General features: G+C 38.1%; 1 protein-coding gene across 1 annotated transcript; it reads right to left on the bottom strand.

Moving 5' to 3' along the window:
* Positions 1 to 426: 426 nt before the first annotated feature.
* smad6 (SMAD family member 6) lies at positions 427 to 27009 on the bottom strand. Its single transcript, XM_015399438.1, has 4 exons — positions 25497 to 27009; positions 20454 to 20510; positions 19780 to 19857; positions 427 to 1175 (listed from the first exon to the last, which is right to left on the bottom strand). The coding sequence occupies exons 1-4, from the start codon at positions 26296 to 26298 to the stop codon at positions 634 to 636; spliced, it is 1479 nt and encodes a 492-aa protein (XP_015254924.1). The 5' UTR covers positions 26299 to 27009; the 3' UTR covers positions 427 to 633.

Here is a 27009-nt window from a genome sequence, read left to right as displayed (position 1 = left end):
GTTGTTAAGCAAGCTTTTTACACTTTATAGGCTATTTATAATATATGTATAATTACCACTTTTTAAAACCTTCATAGGGAGAAGACTAGGTCCAGAGACTTTATAGGTTGAACATGTCTTTACTAACTCTTTAAATAATGCAGCACTATTGATAGTTTGTAAAGATTGTAAAATGTCATTAAAACATGGCTGTTTATGAGTGCTTTATAAGTTATACAAGGCTACTGTAAAGTGTAGCAAGAGACGACAGGAATGTATGTGACCAACCAATAATGGAGACCAAACAGAATCAATATGCGAATACTTTATTATCAATGTGTGAATGGTGTTAGCTTTTCATCTGGATATTAATAGTATATGAAAACTATACACCAAATCCAGGCTCATCCTAATTTTGCTGTATAATTTCACAAGTATATATATATATATATATATATATATATATATAAAACTTGCCAAAGTGCATTTTCTGTTTTTCCTCTTGTCCATATACACATTGCACCATACATAAATAATGACATTGTAAAAATGACTTTGTATTTACATGTATAATATATATTTCATATAATATATAAAACTTTATATTAAATCTAGGTAGATGATATTTGGGATAGTTTGTGGGATCCGTTTGTGTTATCTATGGTTGTTGAGGAGAATCTCCAGCCAGCAGGGGCAGGAAGTGATGAACTGTCTTGAATAACAGGGGCCCCAGCCCTTTGCAAAGCTGATACGCACACTGTTGGGGTCATAGGGTCCGTCTAGGAAGTCAGAGTCTGGGGAGTGCCTCAAGAGGCACGAGCGCTCATAGTCAAACACTTTGATGGAGTATCCTGGCATCACTTTTCGCACAACAAGAGTTCTGCTGTTGGGCATGTCCAGCGTAGGAGAGTTGACAAATATAGGGTGCTCGCTTCGATTGTAAGCCCAAATGCCGTCGGGCTCTTTGCTAAGAAGGATACCATATCCAATTTTGCCCCGTGTGCGTAGAACGGTGCTGCTCCGGTGATCCAGGTTGAGCTGGCCCAAGCAAAAGCCTGTTCCCTGAGGTAGGTCATAGAAGATACTGACGGAGTGCTCATACACTGTGTAGAGGCGGCCCACGCGTGTTCGGTGCTCCCAGTATGCCACGTTACACCAGTGGCTTTGCTTTGGGGAATTTGGTGACATGCTGGCATCTGGAAGAGACAGAGACAGTCATTAACTAAGATATAAACAAATGTAAACAGAGCACTTCACAAGAAAAGCTTACATTTTAAGGGATTAGCTGCCCTTTTATTGTTTCTAGCAGATGGACACCCTACAAAAATGGCTTAAAGAGATACTCTAATGAAACATAATCCTTGCATCAATATCATATCACACTAACACAGTAATATGCATACCCTAAGGGTCTACTGAGGTAAGTCCAGCTAAGAATCTGCACTTCCTCACTCTGTCTCAGGAGGGCACTGCAATTATTAACTACTGGCCACCCAACAAAGTTACCCAATTCTTTTACCTCATGCAATTTTAAAATAAATCATGTTCACTCGAATAAAATTAGGTATAACTACTTACACGAGATGACATGAAAGCTGCATTAAAACCTTTCGAAAAGTTTATTTAAAGCCAACAGTTACTTCATAATGTGTCATTTGGTTCGAATGGAACAACATTGGCATCTTGCTCCTAAACATCTAAGCCCAGTAAATCAGCTTCTTAATTCAGTTTCATGGCTGCAGTCAGTGAGGTCTTTTCAGTGACAGCCCTCAGCACTCCACAGTGAGTTACTGCTCCCAAGGTAGACTTCGATCTTTAGCATAAGACACACATACTGCTCCCAGAGACAATCTCAGTCCACTCTGCCCATAGCTGTTCTACATTTATATAGCTCATAAAATCTGTGGTATGACTAGGGGAGAGGGGCCGGTGGACATGGAAGAAAGAGGAATGAAGCTCAGGGAGAATTCCATGATCTCACATCCGTTCCTTCTCCCTCCTCTCCTAAAAAGTAAAGGAACCCCCTTTTTCTGCTCCACTCTTCTTGGTCACATTCCACAGGAGTGTGTGTCTGTTTGGGGGGGGTGATGGGAGTAGGCCAGGCAGGGGGTCCCCCTCCCCCTTTTACCCAGCTCTTCCCCCTTCTGTGGGCCCAGGGACGGCATTCAGCTCCCTGACAACTTAGCACAAGCCTGTGACCCGTTGACCCCCCACCCTTCATGCTATCAGCTCCCATTAACTCACACACAGAGTGATGCCATTATTTTGCTTCAGAGAGTCTATTGGCACAGAGGATTTAAAGCCTGGGCCTGTGGCCCCATTCCTTTCAGCCCTTCTGCTCTCAGGGCTTAATGACCGCCCGCCCCATTAACAAACGCCTTTAAGGTGGAGCGTAGTGGATCCACAGAGCACCAGAATGCCTCACTCACCTCCTACCCAACTATAGCTTTCTGCTGAGTGACCCACACTAGTAAAGTTTATTCAAAGATTAGCAGAAACGTTGAACAGGCTTGCACAGACAAAAATGCCTGCTGGTCCAAGGCACTCTGAATGACGTGCAGAGGGTAGAGTGGGGCAGTGGGGGGAAGCTGTAGACAGGCTCTCTGTGTGTTTGCGCACACACTGATGGCTGAAATGACCCCCTCTCTTCAGGGGCCCCAACATGCATGTGCCATTAGTGAATTCCTCACTCCAGCTTCTCCACTCTGAGTTTGGCTTTTACTGCGGCTCAGCCTGGCCACACAAAGAACTCAGCTTCAACTCATTTATGGCCCGCTGTTGTCTGAAATCAAACGGAGCCCACACATCAAGGTAAACTCACTTTGAAACAATACACAGATAAAAAGAGCCAAATGGTTAATGTCTAAAAGAGGCTTGTTAATTGTACCTATTTTCGACACTTAGCCTATATCAGGCATCCAGAGGCAAGAAAAAGCTGGAAGGTGTATGAGCAGAGCAAAGTTCGATGTGTAATTCGCATTAGTGCTCCATCAGCCAATAATTTAGCCAAAACTTGACTATGTTCTTGTTCATTTCACACAACAAAAAGCACTTTTATTGTCTTAATAAGTTCAAGAGACCTCTTTAAAGGTTACATTTTTTCCCAAACACAGACTGTGTTTTTAAACTGAAATAACTTAGAGCCCTTTTGGATACAATGCAGAACCTTTAACTTAATTTCACAAACTAATTTTACTGGGTATGAAACCTTAATTAGTAGTGCTGGACCATAAACTGACCCAGACACAGATCCAAGAAAAGCCGAGAGCAAAATTCAAAGTTCTGACACAAGGAGGAGAAGTCAGGGCGTGTCCTCCTCCCCCTTCCTCACCACAACACGGACACCCAACTCTCCCAGTCTCCAAGTCTTGCTTTTTAAGAAGGTCTGCTTTGGGCGGAGCGATGACGGCTGGGAGCAATTACTGGAGTTCTGCATCCATTTAACCCTGCCGCCTTTTAACAGCTCAGTTTACCCATTAGAATTGTAGCGCATGTTATTATTGTTATTTTATTCTCAAAAGCCTCTCCTCTTAGTGTCAGTCTTAGGGATGTAGGGCCTGGCCGCAGCCTGGTTGTATTTTCTTCTTTGTACAGCCAAAGGCAAGGATCCGCACACTTGGAAGAGATCTAAGCCTAAAAATATTTGCTAAGTGTTTACTAGATGATGCTTTTTTGTTGTTGTTTTTTTTTATCAGGAAAAAAATGGTCTAAAGCAGGTAGCAGTGTTGTACTTCTAAGACTGGGCCAGTATCTATTTGCTGTACCTTAAAGAGAGTAGGAATATGATTAAAACATTTAAATACTTTTACATTTATTTTGTGTACAAAGATCACAAACATGACATGATCTTAATGGAAAATATGTTTTATTTTGTTTTCTCAAACTTAGTCTCCCTCAGAGATTAGACAAAATAGTAGTGTTTAAAGAATTACATCAAGTGTCGACACATTCTTGAGTGTGTTTGATTAATGTTTCGGACATAAATTATTATCATGAGCCAAAAAAAATTCATAAACATGAAGTGACACACACTGAATTTACCTTTCTTTTTCCTGTAAAAATTATTATAAATTGTAAAAAGTAAATATCGAAAAATAAGACTTTTTCAGGCCAATAATATACTGATCTCTAATTTTCTTCAGGGGTCAGACATTGAGATTCAGGACCAGATAAAAGTTTTGCCATTAAACTCTTTTAGGCAGAACATTTTAAGGGGTCTTATTTTTTATGCGCTTAATAACTAAGTTTAAAACAATTACATTTTTTAGGATTTGTTTTGTTGATTCCTGTCGACTAAGTAAATATTGATTGATTATTGTTTGATTGATTTGTCCTTGGTCCTTCATTCCACTTACAAACAGTAGTGTAGCCCAGCCGTACGAGAATAGAAAGCTCATCAATACAAAACAATGGTAGTAGTAGTTTTTTTGCTGCTGTGTTGTCATTTCTCCTTTTACCAATCTATGTGACTTTATACATCTAGGAAAGCATAATCTGTCTCATCTATTTATATCTGCTACAATAAGAAATAATCCAACAGGCTAAAAATCTTTTAAAAATTAGAATTCATTGCAATTGAAATAAAGAGTATTACACCACAGTTTTTGCAGCAGTTCTTTTCATTAGTATTTCTGCATACCCTGATATTGTTATGAAGATGCAATATATTAGACATATTGTGCTGCCAAGGCGTTCTACACTGGGAAAATGAGCTAAATCATTTACAAATCTCACCTATACAAATAACTGTCTGTTAAAAAGAAGTAAAAAAAAAATCCTGGCTACGTTGTGGATAGTTGCTAGCATTCAAAGGTGCGTTAGGGTAATTATTGTTAAGTACACAAAAATGAGTGCTTGAGAGCTTCCTTGATGATCATCCAGTAATGCTTTTAAAGAAAGCATGAATCACAAGAAGGGATGGGTGAGTACAGAAGGAGAATCAGAGAAGAACTGCCCCAGGGTAAATACAGCTCTGCAGCCTTGGAGTGAGATGAATGGGAGGCCGAGTGTCAGGGACAGGCAGACAAACAACAGCTTCCCCTCTGTGCTAACATCTCCCTATCAGACTCTGGGGCCGCCCCCTACCCTCCATTACATTTCATCTCTCTGTAGCTTGAGAGTGGGTACAAGAAAAGCACCGCTTCCTTAGAAACTTTGAATAAGAGTGGAAAAAACGAAACAAATAAAAAGCTGCTAAAAGTATCCTTACATTGCATGGTCTAACATACCCGAGATTCGTATCCTAAATGCTTGTCTTTTCCAGCAAACTGGTTAAAGACTTAGAGAATGGTAAGATAACCAACAATGAGGTATGCATCAAGAAATTGGCTGTTGACTCTAACCAGTCATAATTTAGCCTCAGAGATGATCGGCTGGTTTGAAAAAAAAAAAAAACAATCCAAAGTTTAAAAACATTTTTTCCCCAATCAGTGAGCGCAACATACCTAAACACTAAGAGCAACACCCTTCATTGTCAATGTATTCTTCTAGTGGCAAAGATTCAAGTTTCCTTCAAAAAAAAACAAAAAAACTTGTACTTGCAACTCCCGCTAGTAGTCTGGCACACTTCCATTTTCCCAGAGCAAGTTTGCAGCTTTTTTAAACTTGCTAATGTTTTTGGTATTTGCACCATTTTTTATTTTTCCTCTGGTTTATTTTCTGTGACTGAAGCAGTTTAGTGTTTGTGTTGCACTGGGTTTTTTGTGTTCTTATTTACATATTGGGTTGGGCTCAATAATGTGTCTGCAGCAGGTTCGAGCATTAAGTGAGAGGTGAGGAGAAATGAGGCTGCCATAATATCGGCACCACTGATTGACCAAGAACTAACAACAGCAGCTAATGCAGCTGAATTGAAAATAACTGAAACCTTAAGTGAGAAGGGTTCGCCCTGTAATCAATGGGTCTCTTCCCACCGGTTACATGACAAAACCCTATTAAAAAACAAGTTTAATATCTCTTACACAGGCTTTCATTTTGATAATAATGACTACTTATTCTAATAATATTAATGCAGTTCCTTTACCCTGCATCCTAGTTTTTAAAAGCATTGAAAATGGTCTAAATTCAGTATTTTCAGGTTAGAGCTTTATTTAAACTGGAGAAAATATGTATCTTTGCAATCTTATCGAAAGCTACAAGCATGCCCATGTGTGAGAATGTTTTTTATATACCACTACACAAAAAGTGGGGGAAAAGCAAAAGCCCAAAGCCTCCTGCCCCAGGGTATGGCATGGCTTTAATTTAGACAAAGGCTCCCATAGGCTTTAATGCACACTCTAAGCAGGCCACATTCAGGCTGGCGTCTGGGCTATCACTGCCATCAAATTGGGCTTTATCAGATGGACATACTAACTGGAGTTGCTGTTACATGTCGATGGATTTTTTTCTCCCTGAGGTCTGGTCTTTCTCTTCCAAGAAAGAGAAAGAGAGCTAAAGATACAGCAATAGAGATATGTGCTGAGAGAAAACAATGTGGGAGCCCAAGAAACAGAATCCAGTCACTAAACCTTCCTGGTCACAATGGGAATGCCTTACATTGTCATCCGCTTCCTCCTCACTTTTCCTCCGTTTCTGTTTTGATGATGACTCCATGAGAGAGGAAAAGCGCTGTGCACCAGATAGCAGATAACTAACAGAATCCATAAATTAAATCAATAAACAACAGAGGGTGTAAAAAGCACAGGAAGCCTCAGAAAGGTAATATGGTGGAGCTCCCTGACCCCGTTAGCAAGGCAATCAGTTTGAGAGGGAACTCAAACAAGTAAAGTTATCCCGGAGAGGCTAAAGGGACTTTTCTATGGCATAGAAAAGTTCTTTGAAAACTGCGGGGGGTTGTTTGTGAATATGTCACATCTACAGACAGCTTCACAAGCCGGCGGAGTATGAGAGAACATCAAAAGCTAAAATACTCAAGGAACGTCCTGCTGGGTGTAAACGCTTCTTCACCTCCACATGCAATCTTTCTTTCTGTGTGTATTCTTGTAGGGAAGTGTGAACATGTCTGTTTGCTGGTGTGTCAAGGAGGTTTGAGCCAAACAAGCTGGAGCTTTTGCACTGGGGAGACCCAATGCATTTCTAAGACCCTTCCACGCTGCACCTCCTGACCAAGGCCTTGGATGTAGAGAGAAGGGCTTAATGTTTCTACTCATATTTTCAATCTTTTTGTCTCATTTTAAATGGGTTAACCTTGCACTGACTCACGTCAATACAGCAACTGAAGGCTTTGAAGCCCATAGACAAATTATTTTTTTTTCTCTCTGATAAAATCAAAGGTCTGAACCTGCTTGTAATAAACTTACAAGGAAAAGAAATTATATTTTATGTCAACGAATGTTTCTTTTACTAAAGTGTAATAAGTATCACAAATGTATGATAGATGGTGGCCTGATTACATTTTCATGCAAAGTATCAATCATTACAAATAAATTAAAAACAAACAAAATGAAATTTTCCTTAAAAAGCAAATTGACAATATAATTAAACAAAGAAGGCGAAATGGCTCAATGCCCAGGGCATCATTCCTCCAGGGAGCAGCAGAAGCACTTCAGACAAACAAGCTTTGATTAATATTTGATCACATATTTTTCCATTCAGAGTGGAAAATAAAACATTGTTACAGTGTTAGCACATAGGCCTGATGATGCTGGAGTTTCAATCAATTTAAAAAATCCCTAAACAGTTAAGAAAATCTGGAATATATCTCAGTTCAGGTAATTTAGATAGTATCAATTTACAACACATTGAATATTGAAAGATACAATCAAATTCCCAAAGCTATTCATTGACTTTGCAGGATTTGTTCCTACTGGATGAGTATCTGGCAACATAAACATTTGCTTGCAATGACACTACAGCAATCCCTCATGCATCCTGCATAAATGCAGCGAAGGTGAAGAGGAACAAAATCCCTTTTTACAGGAAGAAACATCCAGCAGAACCAGGCTCAGTGAGAGCAGACATCTGCCGAGGACAACTGGGGGTTTGGTTCTGTAATCCATAATAAAACATTGGTAAAAGCCAACATTGATTATAAAGCAGTCATTCCTAGACTAATATNTATATACGTAAGGTTAAGTCAAACTGACGGACGCTTCATAACCGGTTTAATTCGCTTTTTTTTCTAATTCTATGATTAATGGGAAGTAAGCCTAAGGGCGACGCTAAGTATAGAGGGCGCCCCCAACACATTTGTCGCCCTAGGCAATTGCCTAGCTCGCCTATAGCAATCGCCGGCCCTGCTTCATGCATCCTGCATAAATGCAGCGAAGGTGAAGAGGAACAAAATCCCTTTTTACAGGAAGAAACATCCAGCAGAACCAGGCTCAGTGAGAGCAGCCATCTGCCGAGGACAACTGGGGGTTTAGTTCTGTAATCCATAATAAAACATTGGTAAAAGCCAACATTGATTATAAAGCAGTCATTCCTAGCCTAAGGTATTTCTATACTGAAAAAAAATAAATATATATATATATATATATATATATATATATATATATATATATTTAAAAACTGCCTTGAATTGTGCCACTCTTAATCTGTTGCTAGAAAATGGTTTAAGTATTCAGAGCTGAGATCAAGAAATTTGTATGAAACAACTGCCTGTCTTTAAAGTACTCAGAGATAGTTATAGTAAACTATCAAAAATGTCACCTTTTGTCTGTATGAGCTTCCTAAACCTTGGAAAATATAAAATCCTATCTTTCTTCATTATTATTAAGTTCATGTTTTTATTTTTTTTTTAATCTGTATTTTACAAAAAAAATTATTACATGTTTAGCATCGAATATAAACCCACAGACACACACAAATAAACAATACCAGAAAAACAGGTCTTATTTAGTTTTTTGGTAAATCTCTCAAAAATCTACCTGTTTGTTAGGTCAAAGTGTTTTTCAATTTAAAAATACGCACATTTCACATGAAAGAACATTTTTAAAAATTACTTAAAATTTTTAATTGTGTGTTTTGATTTTTTTTATTTTATTTTATTTCTTTTCCCCCGTAGATGGAGACAGTCCTATTGATGCTCCAAAACAAATAATATTATTTTTGCTGTTTTAGATAACAGAGATTCTAACAACACCTTAAGTGCAACATGCAAAGCTTTATCACCCACCTATAAAATTAACTTTTTGTTTGGATCCGAATCAAGATTTGGATAAATGCTGTTTTAAAAGCCTAACATGTGTAGATTTAAAAGAATTGCTACATCTAAAGTAATTATATTATTCCCACTAATTTAGGGTGAAAGACAGGTATTTTGTTTCGGCCAAGCTGGGAGGTAGAGGTGGCTTTGATGGACAGAGCTACTGTTCAAACAATGGCTTTCTATTGATTGGCCCAGTAGATCAGAGTCTGTGAGAAGAATGTGTTCTGTCAGGATAATGTGGCACCAGAGTTTCTGTTTCAATCACAACACTTGCTCTACTGAAACCCACACTGCTTCACCGCGAGCATAAAGACACTAGCTCCTCAAACAGAGACAACTGTTTCCCCCAAGTCAGCCCGCTCACAACAAGAGAGACATTCATTAAAAATGCAAGAGTGAACATTTCCAATTATTCATAAAGTTCTTCCTTGTCAACATCTTTAAAAGAGTAAAATACAAAGGTTACAGGGAATGGCAGGATTTCATTAAGTAAATTTTGTGTTGGCAGCAGAAGACAAGAGCTGGGCAAAGCTTGCGCCAGGACTCTAATCTAAGCCATACAGTAAAACGCGACAGTCTGACTGCACAGACAGATTCAGACCAGCAAAACTTTAGAAATGTACACAAATAAAAGATAAGCAAAGCACACATGACAGCAGTAGATATAGTTTCCCCTGAGGAACACAATCATTGCAAGCTTAAGCATATGCACGCTTGCAAGCAGTAATAACAACCATTTGCAACAACATAACTGCAGTACAGAGTTTGTAAAAAAAAATTATTTCTAGCTTTGTTTGAAGGGAATTATCTTTAAGAAAAAGATCTGTGGCTTTAGGATATGTCTTCTTTAACAATCCCAATGTTAGTACAAGACACAGGAATGAAGATCTAGTTCCTGTTCAGGCCCAGGCCAGTATGAGATTACCTTAAGTATACAAAAGTCATGTCATGGTATTACGGTATCAGTTCCACTAAATACAAACAGAAAATGCATGACAAGTTTTAATCTCTTTTATTTCAGACCAAAAAAGCCCCCCAAAAAATACTGCAACCTAAATGTTTTATAGTAAATTACTTTGCATGTTAAATGTTCTTCATTTTAGCAGTTTTGTTTCAACTGCTTGTTAATTACAGTATTATAATAATTGCTTGTTAACTATATTTTTAAAACATTCCTAGCTCAATAGTTTCAATCTTCTTTAGTTTCTGTAGCGAGGCTATTTGCTACTTTTTCACAACAACAAACCTTTTGATCAGATGCTTTTTCTTGTATGTTTAACGCAAATTTTAGAGATGTGCCGATCCAATACCTGGATCGAATATTGGCTCCATTATTGGCAAATTTGCTGGATCAGAGATCCAATCTACTCTACTTTACATAAAACTTTTTTTTTTTTTTTTTACTGGTTATGTAGACCTTGTTTGTTTATGAATTATATAAAGTAAATTTATATCTTTGTTAATTTTTCACGTTTTAACAATGTTTATGTCAAAGCTAAAGCCTTCACTCACATGGCAAGATATGGGATTAATTCATTCCACAGTTGATTCATATCAGTATTGGATATCGGCTAAAATGCTTGGCCCAGGTTTCGGATTTATTGGAAAAAACTCGATCGGTGCATCTCTAGTAAATTTTTGTAGATCTTTCATCTATTGGACAAGTAGTGCGCATAACCAGCAGATCGAGGCAGCACTGCATTAGTTTGTACTCTGTAGCTTTGGTACCAAAACCTTTTAACTTCCATCACCCAAAATAACAGCATATGAGAGTCACCACTCTACATTTTGGGTTTTACCATACTAAATGACATAAAATATCTCCAGTATACTGGTGGTTTTATTTAAAGAGAGAGAAAAATATGGTCATAACTACAACTGTAGAAAATGTAGAATCCTTCTGGCTTCAAACATTGCTGGTTTACTTATTCTAATCTCTATTATGTTCCCTTTGCTGTAAGATGCTTGCCCAAATATGTAGTCTACAGTGGATTCAACAGTTAAGCCACTCAAAACATTCAGCAGACTCTAAGAATGCCCTGGCTATGCTGAGTTTTAAAAATACTGTCAGCCATAGGCTGAGGCACAACTGTCAATGGTCCTCTTGGGAGGAAGGAAAGAAAAAAAAACAACCCAAAAAACCTAAATCTATTTTTGCCTGCAATCAAGCCATGGGTCTAAATCATAGTCAGCCAAGGCCAGTGCCTGGATTTATAATGTGGGTAAAATGGTCAGAAAATAAAAACTGCATCCACTACTGGCACCACCTTCACATGACCATGCCAGGCGACACAAGGCTAAAACATTTACACAGGCCGGCTCAAATGGAGTATTGTTCCCTTGCTCGCTTTGAGAACAGGCACACGAAAATGCTAAACTAACAGTTGGACATTCCATACATATTTAATGGCACTGCACACACTTTATTTGTTGCTGTAACCCTGTGCCCTGAGATGAATGAATGGCCCTTTTGGTGGAGGCAGAAGGGTGTTTCTCTGTGGTGTGAGGAAAGTGCAGATGGCAACTGCAGTTCTCCCAGAGCACAAAATAAGCTGACTTTTTTCTATTTGCTGTGGTAGAATTTAGGGCAAAAAATAATAGCATACCCCATAATATTCTTATCCACGCTTTCTTTTTGTGCTGTAGAGTCTTGAAAAAGTTTGCAGTCCATATGAGTATTTCTCCATACCGCTTAGCTTCTGAGATGTTATCCAAACACACACTAGCACTGGCACCATTCAGGCTCACCAAACAGAAACAGATAAATACTTAGCCAAAAAAATAGTTTCTGTTGACGTGCAAGGAGATTCAGGGCTCTTTCCGAGGACTGCTTTAGATTAGCCTGGCTTTCAGTCTGCACGGAGGTCACATTACCCGCAACACATAGAGAGCCTGCGTTGCTCTGACTGCCAGTTACCTCTTAAAACAAATCAGTGTTAAGGAACTATCAACATGGTGACAAATACACTCATTTTCTCCAGCTGGGTCTGAGTCAGATGATAAAATTGTTTATTTTAAAGCTAATGTTTCTCCTGCATGACATAGGTCACGATAGAAGAAAAGGCACAAAAAATAAGGAGAGTTTCATAGGAAGTTAACATTAAAAGAGGAATAAAACAGATTCAACGGATGAAAACATTTATTTGAAAAGAAATTTGCCTGCTTAATCTTACTGTTTTTAGTAAAAAGCCTGTTTACTGCAGCATAAAAACATTTTCTTTAAGAAAAACAGTGACAGGTGAGTTTTATTTGGTTAGCATAGATAGGATGTTTAGGAAAATATTTGGCATTTTCTTCTTACGGCCAAGCCTTCTTTGTTGGTAGTTTAATTCATCATGCAGCTCATTTATTGCATTTCTACTTTTTCTGAATTTTCTTTGTACTTGATGGTCAAAATGTTGTCAGATAAATGATTTAAAGATGGTAAGGGATTCTTTTGAGTTATTAAAAGGGAATTTTCAGCCAAACAAACTTTCTGGTTTTATAATTATTTGATTAATTATTAGATATTTACTCCCAACAAAAATAAATAAATAAATAAGAGCCTCTTCCACAATAAACATTGAAAAAGCCTTTAATGTTAGCATGCTGTGTTAACAGGAAACTGCAGAACAGATGCTAACCTAATCAACATTAGTGGTTGATAGTAAGCCAATTTGTTTAATGTTATATAAACAAGTTATAACTGTGTGTTTTATCCAAGCTTAAACAGCAGCTGTCTTAGTTGTGTCCATCTACACAGTATGTGAACAGCTTTTTTCCTTCTTTAAGAAAATAAAACTGTTAAACTCAGTTCCAGGGTGTGAAGATTTAAATTCCCACCATTAGATCCAGGCCCTTGGTAATAATACAGCCACAAAACGTTATTGTATGACACAGTCTTACAATGATGATGAATCAGAGCATTTCAATAGATAGCAATGCCATGCCATAAAATGTTTCTCCCAAAAATCCATTGGTTTTTATTTTATTAAATTATTTAAGTCTTTGCCACTGAAAATGCTGGATTAAATATTTTTAAGAATAATTCTAATGGCCAAAGAGCAAAAAACACTGAAAAAGGTTTAAACAACAGTTAAAAAAGGCAGATATTAAAGGAACAGCAGGCAACAACAACACTGTGGAGGATGTTCCAGCACAAGCCAGAAATGAACAGGCCAGATATCTGACACAATACAGTCTAACAATGCTGAGAAAGGGAAAATGAAAAATGGACTTATCACTTTTATCAATGGCTTTTTTTCTGAGTGTATGCGTTACGTAAGGGGAAACGGAAGCTAGCTTCTCAGGACAGGAACGGATACTTGAGACGAGGACTGTGGGCACAAATCCTGCACAGCCACAGAGCCAACACGGCTCAAGACCCTTTAGGATGTATAGTTACAACCCTCCGCTCACAGTTCCAAACAGACGCTCCAAACTGGACATGACAAACTGGCGAGGAGAGCCCCTTTATGTCCCCTGAGATACTGGCCTTCTCTTTAACATTCCTCATTCTCCCCCTGCTGTCAAAGGGGCAATTCACCGCCTCACACTGCTACAAAACCCAGGCAGCTTTTTAAAACAGGATGTTTGTCTGAGGCCTCCTTCCCCTCAAATAAACAATCCGCAAAACCTGATTTCGGGAGGCCAAGTGGAAGCACTCGAGTCACATTATTTCCACATCCCGTATCCTGCAGCATTCGGACTCCTGAGGGAGTGTGGGCGGCCAGGCATTGGGAAGGCTTCGGGGCTGCGGTAGAAACCTGAGGCCATATGCCAGGTTTCTAGAGAAGAGCAATATCACTCAGGGGTCTGTAGTCATAGGAAAGGGATCTTGCTTTTAGAAAGAAGATTTTTTGAGACTTGTTTTAATATAAATTAACACATCTACTCAGATCATTAAAGTCTTCACAGGAAATTCAGGAAAAAAATGTGCTAACTCCAATCTGGCTTTATAAAGAGAAACATAGCAAGGCTGGACTGCACTGGCTGATAATTCACAATATTTCCACTCGTCTCTGACACAGACGGAGGGAATGGTTTGATGGGGAGTGATAGTCTCTTCCTAACACAGACAGGCAAGTGTGATTAGTATTGATTGCTTAGCTTAATTTGTTTAGCTCCACAGTGAAAATGTATGCATGTGGACTCATATGAAGACACAGAGGAAGATAAATAGTCTTGCAGATTTATAAACAAAAGGATCTCAGACGCCTATTTACAGTCTCACTGCACTGTGATGCACGCTACTAATTTTCAGACTTATTTGCTACATAACCATTTGAGGTCTTTCTGATCTATCCGACAACTAACCCTGTTTGACATGAAAGAATTACTTTAAACCTGAATAGACTTGACAGAGGGACTCTGTAGAAAGTCTGTGACACCTTTTTAACCAGTGTAAGGATGATATATGAATCATGTAGTAGATTCTGCTTTACTTGCTTAAGCTTCTGTCTTAATTAATTCCAAATCAATTAACTTTTATTTACTGATTATCTGCTATAACTAATCCAGAGGTTTTAAGGGAAGAGAATAAGATAAATCACAATGTTTGGTGAATTTACACAACAATTTGGTGGAGTCAATTTATTGTCATCTTTGATGCATCAAATTTCCAACCAGTACAAAATAATTCATAATAAAGAAATTCAAGAGTTTCTGTGGTTTCTGTATTCTTTTTTTTTTTTTTTTACAAATAAAACCCTTAAATATTTGCAAAGAATTTCATGTTGCCCTTTTTGATCTGTAAAACCTTTTGAAATCACTGCTACACTTTAAGAAATAGAAAGGTCATGAAAGCTGTACAAAATAAAATCCAGTTTTGTATATACTTTGTGTATTCAAAATTACAATAAAAGTTGTCTAAGTGAGTCTAAGTCTAAGAAATAAAGTCAAATCAACTGCTGTCAGAAATCAGCTAATTAGAAAATATTGAAATAAACATTCAAAGAACATTAGGAAACAAACAGTAATAAAATCATAAACACATCAGACTGTTTTTATACAGATGAAGACACCAGAGCCATTACACTCAGAGCATTATCAGGTTTGCAGATAGTTCTGTTATTGAGTAGCTTTTAACCAGAAAAAAAACATGGAATGGTAGTTTACGACATTTTAAAACAGTGCTAAGCTTCCTTTCAAAACATAAATGTAGATAAGAACAAAAAAAAATTGTATTGAGCTTGATTATTCCAGTAGTGATAGACAACCAAATAGTAAATAAATTCCTAGAAGCTTAATGATGATGAATTCAGCTAATAAGTGTTAGCGCTTTTATCTCAAACTTTTCAATTTTAATGTCAGTCTTTTTTTTCTGTTTTATTCTAATTCCATTTAGTCTATTCTTACCTTTGCTTTTATCTTTTGGCAGGGGTCACTTTAAATCTGGAATATCCCCCGTGAATAACAACTGTGTGTCTGGCATTGTTGAAAGATGCAGAAACACTGTGGCATCCCTCTTGACAATCTCAGGAACCTCTATTACATCATATCCTCAAAAAAGCCAAGATAATTCTTTTATCTGATTCTTCTAACCACAATGGGCTGACTTTCAAAATTTGCCATCATGACAGACTTACAGAATGCCAATCTGTAAAGCCCAAAGAGTGAGCAAATCTTTCATTGCAACTGCTGTCAGACTGATGAATCCAGCTAGCAAGGCCTCCCCTGAAGCATTTTTCTCTATGGTGAAAGATTGTTATTGCATGTTACCTGTGTTTCTGCTGACAGAGCAACAATTTGCCCTTCAGGAAAAATGTTGTCCAACTGAACTGATTGGAAGATGGATGGACCAAAATATAGGTTAACACTGGGAGAAAACTTGTTAATGGCAGCAGAGAACTTAAGGCGTGTGCTAGATGTAATCCTAAACACACAGCCTGAACTACAATTGCATGGTTTAGATCATAGCATATAGTTGTGTTAGAATGATCCTGTCCAAACCTAGAAATACATACAAAATTCTTAAAATGCTTACAAAGACTTGGAAACAATCCCAAATAAATAAAATCTGGTTCATTCATTAAACGGGATAAATGCAAGGGTCTCAATACTTTTGCAAGGAATTATGATAGCGCAGAACAACCTAACCAAGGTATCTTATTTTCAGTGTAACAGCTGGTGAGCAGTAATGACAAATGTAAAGAGCTCCTGACGTCAGAGACAATTTGACAGGACAAAAAGTCAGTGTATATAATCCTCCCCTCGGACAGTCATACAGGAAGCAATGAGAGGTGCTTCAAAGGGCTTCATTTCGATGCCGACACAACTAAGCCTTGGCTTTGTGCGAGCAGAGCAGGGACAGTATTATACATTCCCTCACACACTATGGTGTGTCATATCCAAGGTAAAGAGTTGAAAACATGATCTATTAATCAGACAGTGTGATGGTGCCAAAAATAGATTTCTTTAACTGGAAATAGACAAAATGTGTGGAAACTAGGGTTGGGAATATAAAAAAAAAAAAAAAAACTAATGCTAGACTTACAGGGACTGATTGGGATTAGGAACTATGCCAAGTTATCTTTATTGTCCCAACTCTGCATTGATTAAACTACATTTTTTAAATCTAAAAAGGCAGTCAGTTGAGAGAACTGCTATTCAAATTCCACAGAATATACCCTGAAAAGTGGTCGAGCAAGCTTATCTAGAAGACCAACCAGTTCCGATCTGTTTCTTTGCCATTGTGTGATACAGAAGAATGCACAGTGGGTATTTCTGTAGCCCTGGGCTGCAAAACAGAATATGATTATTTAACTACACCCCACCTAGCTTATGCCCTCAAGATTTGCTTTTTAAGAGGTTTACTGGTTTCTGCATGATGGGTGGAGTGTGGATCTCAAACAGCTTTTGTTACATGCATATATACACTGTAGTGAACTTTTATCAGAAAGACACCTTCATGGCAGCGGCATGTTAAACATTAAATACAGTTCAAATGCTGTGTTTTTATAAAATGATTAATCTCCTAATCTTTTTTTTTTTACATTACAAACACAAATAAGTATCATTTGTTGGGAATTTATGTATATACCAACAAAAAGTGGTGGACAGTTATACAGTAGGACAAAAATATATTGTTTAACTAATAACAATTTGAAAGCCCCTTGTTGTTTTTCTTTTGAGCAACACTATGGAGCACACCAGAAAGATCAGGGACTAACCCGTGGATAAACATATGTAAAAGGTGTCTGTTCTCTATTTAGCTACAAACAAAACTTTGTGTTTGCTGGAAAACTAAGACTAAACCCTTGTGGCTCATTGTGAAATGAGGTGGTGGCAGCATCATGATGTGGGATTGCTGTCTCTCAACAGGGAGCGCAAAGGAAAGTCCAGACCTAAATCCTTTAAAACACCTCTAGCAGGACCTGACAGATGTTAAAATGATGCTTTAAAGCTGACTGAGCTTAAGTTATTTTACAAAGAACAAATTCAGTCTATAGTCTTAAAAAAAAAGGTTTTTTTTTTTAAAAAAAAAGGTTTTATTTCAATTCCCAATTATGCTTTATTTTGAATAGACTAAAATAGAAGTTATTAATAGGTTAGCCCACTGAGTTTGACAAATATAAAGAGACTATTGCAAAGAATTGTGTGCTTTGCAGACCTCTCAATCTGGGTTTTACATGGATACATTTTTTTTTTCAAAAATATACTATGCTTTCATTAACTACAGTAGATGTGCACTTTTCAATGCAAAATGCAAATCTCATTTCTATTCTAAACCAAAGAACATCAAAGACAACATTAAAGTGGTCATTCCCTTTCTCAAGCCGTTGTAGCTGAGTGTGTCAATGCAGTGTGATCTAAACTGGCCTCTGCAAACAGCAATACAGCTGGAAGAAACCAAAGCTCTGCATGTCTTGATCCTCCTTTACCAGAGCCTCTGAGGAATTGTGGTGCGCGCTCTGACAAGCCCCTCATTTGTTGACTCAGGGAGTGTCGCCGGGCCATGCTGAGGTGGTGACAGCCTGTGCGTGCTGCGGAGGAGGGGGACGTTTTGCTGACTGAATACATCTCTGCAAGGTAGCCATGTCAACTTCTCCTTATGCCGTGACGACCCTTTAGCAGGAAATACCCGTCCTTGCCGGCTCCAAAACAAGGGCTCTTACTGCCTGATCTTATAGTACTGTGCTTGGTGGACACGACCCTTTCATGAATTACCGAATGAAAGGTATGTATACCAGGAAAGGGAGTGTTTTATTTCAAATCAGGAGGACAGGAACATTTCCACTCCTCTCTTTTGGTGTGGTTACATTCACAGAAGGACCTCCATTTCCAACCCCCTCCCCATGGCCCAGTCTCAGCAAGGTTACACTGAGCTACACATAGTAGTAAGTCTGCCCACATGCACATGGAAAACTATTTGAGTGTGTGTGTCAGTTTCAGAGCAGTCTTGCATCTTATTACAGTTTGATCCCTCAATATTTCGGTAAGGAAAAAGGAAAGAAAGGAGGACATGTGCTAAAGGCAGAGCACATGCCCCTTCAAACCCCTCCAAAATGAAACCTTTCTCTTTAAAGCGAATGTCCTTTAATTATAAAAAGTATATCTTAAAATTGAAACTACAGCAATACACATAAATAACCCAAATGCTAAATTACACTCCAGAACTTTCAAGGACACTCTTAAATCTGCTCTACTTCCATCAGCACTTCTCAAGTCATAAGGAAAACCAAAGCCCAACTTTTAAACAGGGATCATACTGTTATTCACATATGGACTCTGTTTTACAAGTTAACTGTGGTTATAACTTGAAATAAAATTTTAGCTCAGGGTAAAGAACAAAGAATAAGTATACTCATACTGATTGCCAATAAAACTGTCTTTTAAACCATGCAATTGCTTGAGGATACATGGTTTTACAACCATTCTTAGATTAAACAGGCCTTAGTATAAACCTATTCCCACTCATGAAGACACAGATATGGCTAAAGCTGACAGCATAAACAAATAACTACATTGTGAGAACCTGAATTTACTTTAAGAAGTAAATTAAGAATAAGAATGTATCCACAAAAAAAATCACGATACCATAAGGACATTTTGTGGCTCAGAATGGACATAGAGAATGCAGATTAAATTAAAGGAATCATAGGAAAAGTACAATCCTTAGAAAACGCACTAAAAAATATGAAACCCCCTCCAAAAAGCCCCACTAAATATAAATAAACAGCCCCAACCCTTCCATAAAAAACAGAAACACACTGACCATCACAGACTACAGGTAACCACTGAAAAGATGCGGTACATTTATAAGTATTGACTGCACACAGAATGACTGGACCAAGATTTCCTCTCTATGTGTTTAAAGTTTGCAAAAAGATACTCTCTGCCTGTTATCGTGATGAAAGAAAATACCCTTCTAAGAAGTACTCAGAAACTTCACCTTTAAAACAATTTCAATTTAAAAACAATTTCAACTTTTAGGTTCTGTATAATTTTGAACTTCTAGAGAAAATATGAACGCCACAAAGCTTATTTCTGTGCCTTGATTGTTATCTCATCATATCCCGAATAGTACGATGTACTGTAAATGTACTTCCTATAATTTTTAAAGTTCTGAAATGACTTCCTTGTGTAAAAACAGTTTAGATCAAAACACCATTTGGAGCTTTTGGACGTGTGGATCTTTTTTGATCTATTTGGAAATGTAAAAACAAACCCACCTGAAAACTCTCCTGGTGTGATGTTTGGTGAGCTGGCTGCTTCGCTTTCAGTGTATGACAATGTGGAGTCTGAGAGATCTGCAGAGAATAAATCAGGGGTGAGCTTCACGTTTACTGTTCTTCAGTGCTCGGTAAAAAATTGACTCAACTTGTGCTCTAAGTGTGTCACCCCGTCAACTAAAGGCATGTTCTAGAGTCTCTAAACTCCAGTTAACGATTAATCGTTTACTGAATTAGTTGACGATTGTTACAATAATCGATTAATTGTTTCAGCTCTGTTTCTGTGTAAACCTAATCATGTATTTTGCCTTATCCTGTTATAGCAGTTTTTTTTAAAGCTTCCACGTTTTGTGTATTTAGAACTTACTTTTTTTAAAGCCAGATAAAAAAACACGTGAACAAGTAGCCTACATTTAAATCAATACAAAAATGTAATTTTGTAATCATATTAAGGACTTTGTAATATTACCAACACTGTGGGAATAGTTTGTACTTGTTCTGCAGCAATATATGAGTAACTATTAAGAAAGTGAAGAAGCAGCCCCATTTATAGCTTCTATAAATGTAAGTTTCTAAAATCTGTTGTTTTTTTCCTACACTGGTTAAAAACAACACACTAATATGATTTAAATAAAGACATTTCTAAAAAGTTTATCCGAGTATTTGGGTCTTACCCAGTGGCTTGTGTTCTTCATTAGGGGAAAGCCTCGAATAAGGAGGAGGAGGTGACTCTGCAACACATAATAAAGATCTCAATAAGCTAATAAGATGCATGTTTAATAAACACAAATAACAGATTTTTAAAGATTTAAAAGATTGAAGTTTTAAGAGGAATCATAACAATTAGCATTTATAGCAGTTTTTACCGAATAACATTACATTAGTTCTGTTTCTCTTTCATAAGAGCAAAGAAAAAGGCAACAAATGCACAACTGAATTCAATTCACATCAAAGGCTATAAAAAAGACAACATATCAAATTCAGAGCAACAGACTGCATCTGCACGATATAAAAACAAATCTTTTATTTCACAAGCTAGTTAAAATACTAATAAACTCAACAGAAAACGTTTGTTGCTGTTGTTTAATCTTGTATTATTAAATAGTTGCAGACCACTGTCTGCCCATAACCTGAAGTTTGAAGTTTATTAAACATGAGCAAATCTGCTTTTTAATGTCATTCCACCCAAAGATCCTGCCCCTATCTAATAAAAGCAAAGAAACAAAGAGAACAGCTTGCACAAGAGGGAGAGCACAAAGGAAAGAAAACTTTGTGAGCATGCTGTGACCTCGCCTACAGGGAAAATGGGAAGGAGGAAAGCATAATAGCAGCGGGTCCTTTAAGAGTGGCGGCAGTAATTGCCAGGATCTGAACTCAGTCACTCAGATACACAGCTAGTCAGTCTGGCGCCAACAGTATGCAAACTGTATATTATCACCACTCCTTCACCTAAATAGCATGAGGGGACCTCCTCAGGACAAAAAGAGCTTTTAAAGTGCAACTTGAAACCGATCTCATTCCAAAAGTATAATGCCTGTCGAATTAAAAGGGAAAATATTTCTGCTCACTTGGAGTAAAATAAGCCCTCTGTCTGGCATTGCATTCCTTAGAAAACCTCCAGGTTACATAAAAAACCTTGATAACTAGTTAGTTTTGAGATCCTATAAACGTAGATTAAACTGAGGTTCAAGCTAATTTGGGAATGTTTGACAGTTCCAGAAATTATTATTAAATCAAAGTTAATTTCCTGAATGGCATTAGCTCCCACTCCCTATTTCTATCTTTTCTTGTTTTACAAATGATGTCAAAAGTAATGATTAAAGCCAGGATTCAAAGCAGGTCTTCTTGAATAGCATGAAAGAAATACCAGTTCTATTGGGCCACGCATGAGCGCATGTGAGCTATGTCTACTACAAGCTTTAGTCCCAATATGGGGTATGTTCCTCGCTCACTCTGCTTCCAACTCATCTTGGATGGTTTACTAGCAAGGAAGCTTACACATCTACATAACTAGATGGATACTAAACAAAAAACTTTTAATTTAGACATTTAATTCATGCATTTATTAATTCCAATAAATAGCATGTGAGGACAAGTGTGCAAATGCTACGTCAGTTCCTCAACTTTGCCTCATTACAAATTTTAATATTGTTGCCCATGTGACTTTCAAAGTGCTTGTCATAGCCAGCTGGCTCTAATAAATGTAGATGTTATGGAAAATCCGCCCCATGTGCCAGTGAGGAGACAGAAATACTGACGCTCGCATCTCTACACACGATACCAGGCCTTGTCATCGGGTCACTGGGGTTGAGTGGCCCAGCGTTTAAGGTTTTCCAAATCACAAGCCTCCCCCTGCCAAAATTTAATCTGTTTAATATAGGTCAGAGAGGCTCTGCCATGGAGAGCTCACAACCAACACACACACCCACACACCAACTGAAAGTGACCTGTGGAGCAGCAGGTCCAAATCAGCGGCTGAGACTAAACAGCAAAACACATACAATATGCTTTTAAAAAGGTTACTAACAAGGATTATGCTGAAACTTTAAACATAATCAAGACTCCTAACTAGATATGAGGTGGTTGGCGGTATCAAGATATACCAAAGTAAAAAAGTCTAGCACTTTCTACAGTTTAAATACATTCTGATTTGATGCATATACTATAGAATAATAGTAACAGTGCTCCACCTGAAGACACGTTTAAAACACTCACAATGAATGCAGTATGGGCTTTTTGAATATATATATTTTTTTGCAAAAGACATGAGCAGTCATCCTGAAGAATGGAGAAGCTCTTATAAAGGTAATCATTTTTAAAAGTACTGTTGGCCAACTATGCTGGGCATATCTGTTATTCAGCTGCTTACAGGCTCTAAAAGATCAGATAGCTTAACTAAATAATCAGTTAATATCAATTTTATATACTTGTGTTACTCCACAAAGAGAAGTTTGGTAATAGAGTACAGTATAATCTGTGTGATAAGCACTTGAAGGCTAATATGTAATGTACAATTTTTTTGTAAAGTGTAATCTTTGCACTGAAAACAAAATAATAAAAATACATCCTATAGATAAAATTATCATAAATATTATTTTTTTTTTTTTTCCTGAATTGTAATCTTCTCCTTTGAGGTTTGGTCTGAAGATGCTCAACACTGAATTTATATTTCTGAGAACTACAATAGAAAGAGTGGCAGAAATGTGACTATCTCTTTAATTTTATAGATGTATTTGCTTTAACAGAAAAGGAGGAATTAGAACTCAGAAAGTGTATCAACACAAATGCTTTTAATTGATGTGTTTAGGGGTGAAAATGGTAGCTGTTAGTTTTGATGCACTTTACAGAAGACTTTTCAGTGTTTGACTTTATAAACACAATTTAGAATCGATTAATGAGAACTGTCTAATTCTAAATTCTGAGTCAGATGCATCTATAATGATAATTGCTGCTTTTCTGGTTAAATATAAAAGCAATTAAATCATGTTGTACATATTAGCCTCAGATGTTTGTGTTAAACACACCAATTCTGAGCTATAAATTAATACGTTGTCCCATAAATGTGACTTAAAAGACAACACGACAGCAAAATCTCAGCTAGATAAGATAGATTAGGTATATTTTTCCTTAGAAATACCAAAACAATCCATAAATGGAGAAAATCAAAACCTTCCCATATCAGCGTTATGATACTTGAATGTCTTATTTCAAGAAGGATTTAAATTGTCACGTGACAGGGTGGATAATGTCGGTCATTGAAACCTATCTAATCAAACCAGCCTTTCTCTGCTTTTTTTCTGTACATCAAAGTAGGCCAAACCAAAAGGCTGACTGGAGCCAAGAGAATATTTGAAAGAGATAAACTGACTAATCTCTTAGCTGCATTGTGGCATTTATAGTATGTCTTACTTCACATTAGAGGAGGCCTTTTGTTGAAATGGGTCTCAAACAGATCTAGCTTTAGAGGATGACTTTCTGTTAATGCCACAAGCCCTCACTATCTGCATATCAACTCCCTACTGGTGGAGTTAAATTGGTTGTATTTCTGAGAAACGCTGAAAAAACTGGCCAATATTTGTTGAGTATTTGGTATTTGGAGTTAGAGGACAGCAAAAAAGATACAACCGATAGAAATTAAGTGATGAATATGATAATGTAGACATGTAATCGTTAATCTATGAGGATAATCTTTATCTTGCTCAACAATAAGCTATTCTAAAACTATCTACTAGGGCATTTTAAGGAATGTTAAACATAAGAGTGTGACGATACATCCAGCCCAAAAGGCAAGACGATGCATGATATTCAGATAATGAGAACAGGAGAATATTTAATTAGACAACATATAAATACGACTTAATTGTGTATTTGGTGTGGAATCAACAGAAGTGGTCAGGATACCTTCAGAAACCTGATGTCACCCTTTAATGACAGAAAGCTGTGAAGCCAAATTAGGCATCATCTGCTGCCAACAGTTAGCCAGTCTTTGAACAGCGTTCAACTTTTGTATATTTATCACTGTTTCACATTTTTTACAATGTAGCAATAGTTACAGTTTATGAATCTATTATAGATGATGAGGGCCTCACTGATGCTAAGATTGGCCAGTGTCGTCACCCAGAAAGACGTCCTTATTATCCGACTCCATCAACACAAAAAGGAAACTCAAGAACCATTTCCACCTTAAAATAAGAGTCTACAACGGGAATTGGGGTTTCAAGCATTAAGCACTTCCCTCCATATCCAGGGCTGAAAATAATACCTAAGACAGAGAAAGTCATGGTGGGCCATGCAGCAACTGGATGGGGTGGGGCACAACAGACTCCATTTTTATTGGAATCTCTATTAGCACTAAATCTCATTACAACCCAACTGATTGGTTGGATCAACAAATATGCCATTTTAAAGGTTTGCTAGTCATTTCATATGCTTTCATTTTTTTTCCCTGCTTGATGTTTTGTGCTGACCATGTGCTGTTTCAGACCATTGATTGGGGTCATACCTAGTTTGACAAGTGTTCTAAGGATAGTTTTCTTTGTATGACTTGAGTAAACAATATCTACCAGGCAGAGTTCAATCAATTGTGTTTTTTAATTAAGGATCACAAGCTGTTCGTTTAAAAAAAAAATGTAATGTTCTGATGCCCAAACTGCAGACCAGAACCCCTGCCTTGGAGCTATAGTAAGAAACACCATACAGTGTATGAAAATACCAAAAAAAATGTACAATTGGAATGAACTGCAAAAGTATAAGTTTGGGTAAAGTTATTTCTGCCATATATAATAATCTACGTGGGAAAAATGAATCAGGGCCAAAATGAATGAGAACAGAATAATATAAAATACTTTTTTCTATTTTTAATCAATTTACAACCCCATTAAACTTCAACTCAAATTATCATTTGCACATTTATAAAAAGCTATCCCTAAAATGTATTTTAAAATCTACATTCAGTAGAAAGGAGAAATAAACTCAAAATGAAATAGTTTAATGAGGATAAAATAGCGTAAAGGTAATCACTGGCAAATAGGGGAAGTGACCCAGAGTTAATTATGGGGATAACTGCAAACAACTTACACTTAAGGCCCCGCTTGTTTCGCTTATACCTTTGGTTGGCTCTAATTAACTTGGTTTTGATTGCAAAAAAAAGGTACTAAGGAGCTTTGGATAGGAAGAGAAGCTTAAGACAAGCGGTTGGAGTGAAAATATGTCCTTACCTGGCCCACAGAGCCGACTGTAGTGATAAGGATTGCAGCATACTGTTGGACTGTCCTGGGCCCCAAAGCTCTTGCACTCACAGAGCGGTTTGAGCTGGGCTGTGTGCTGCAGGTCAGCCCATCGGTACACTTTGCACACAAGCAGCTGAGGGGATGCCACATGCCCACCCAGGATGAGTTCTGTCCTGGAAATCATCACACAGTCAGTGGGCATCCCTCCCCTGGATTCTACCGCCTCCAGCAAGGTATCCAGCCCCTTCTCCTTTAGCCGCTTCAGCAGGGAGTATGTGGCTGTCTTCAGCTCCTGCTCCAACACGGTGCGCGGCATCGCCTCCTGCGCCTCAGGAGAGCTGCCACCGTCTCCAGGTCCGAGGCTCCTCAGCATAAAGTGGCACGGCCCTGGATCCGTGGTGCTCTGGGCCGTCTCGGAGTGGTCCCGCTCTTTAAACAAGCAGCACGTCACCGTCCTGCACTCGCTGTCCTGCGCTGAGCGGGGGCTCCCTTGCTCCGGGACGCACACTGCGCCCGCATCTTGGTCCGACGTGATCCCCAAGTCGCCGATGCCTCCACCTTCTCCGCCGCCGCTCTCCACGGCGCACACCCCCCCTATGTCCCCGAAAAAAGACCCGCTGAGGGTCATCGGTCTGAACTCCGTTTTGGGAATTTTCTCTGGGTTGTTGCCAAAAAGATCGTCCCTACAGCCCTCACCAATTCTGCCATTTCCATCCTCCCCTTCTTTATCTGGGATCAAACGGCTTCTCCAGAGTCGCCGCACAAGACCTGAGCGTTTCGTCCTGAACATACGACAACTTGAATATTATGAAGGGGAGGCTTTATTCTTAAACGGATATACTACTCCTGTCTTTGCAAAACATCAATGACACTGAAATGCCGTGCAGTCGCATGCACAGCCAACCGGAGAGCATCGGGGGCAAAACCGCAACATTAGACTGACGGTTGTTTTGTTGCATTTACAACAAGAAAACCATGCAACAATTGCACTGCAGCATTCCGTTTAAATGCATGCATTTGCCGGATTTTACAATAAATAACCAATAACTGTTGCGGTTAGCTGTGGAATGGACTGTTTATGTGTTTGAAATGAACGAATAAAACATAAACATGAGCTGTAACATAATCCAAGCATGTACCCTTCAACCAGAGACGCTTTAAAGTCACAACCCGAAACACTTTAAAGAGCCTAGGATCGACTTTCTACAGCGGCACGCAGAGTGTGAGGTAGCCCACTTCGGTGTGATTAAAATCCCAGGGAAATGCACCACAAGTCCACAATCCTCGCCGTCTTTTTGATGGGGTTATGTTTTGTTAAATCCAGACAAAAACTAAATGATCTGAAAGAAAACATCCAAGCGAGTTTCCAGCTTTACGCGAAGAGGCTCGATCCGCGTCTGACCAGTTCTCCTGCGTCTCTGCTCAGATCTAAACCAAACTGCAGCCTGGATCGTTTTCTTTCTCCGTTTCTCGCTCTTTTTCTCTTCTCCCCCAGTCTTCC

Source organism: Cyprinodon variegatus, unplaced genomic scaffold (assembly GCF_000732505.1).
Source record: "Cyprinodon variegatus isolate N-32 unplaced genomic scaffold, C_variegatus-1.0 Scaffold1012, whole genome shotgun sequence".
Taxonomy (NCBI): domain Eukaryota; kingdom Metazoa; phylum Chordata; class Actinopteri; order Cyprinodontiformes; family Cyprinodontidae; genus Cyprinodon; species Cyprinodon variegatus.
This window is presented reverse-complemented; position numbering and strand designations above follow the sequence as displayed.

Coding starts and splice junctions, on each gene's coding strand:
- smad6 (XM_015399438.1), bottom strand. CDS start 26,298: ATGTTCAGGACGAAACGCTCAGGTCTTGTGCGGCGACTCTGGAGAAGC. Junction 20,511..25,496: donor CAGTCGGCTCTGTGGGCCAG/GTAAGGACATAT, acceptor TATGTGTTGCAG/AGTCACCTCCTCCTCCTTAT. Junction 1,176..19,779: donor CACACCAGGAGAGTTTTCAG/GTGGGTTTGTTT, acceptor TGTCTCTTCCAG/ATGCCAGCATGTCACCAAAT.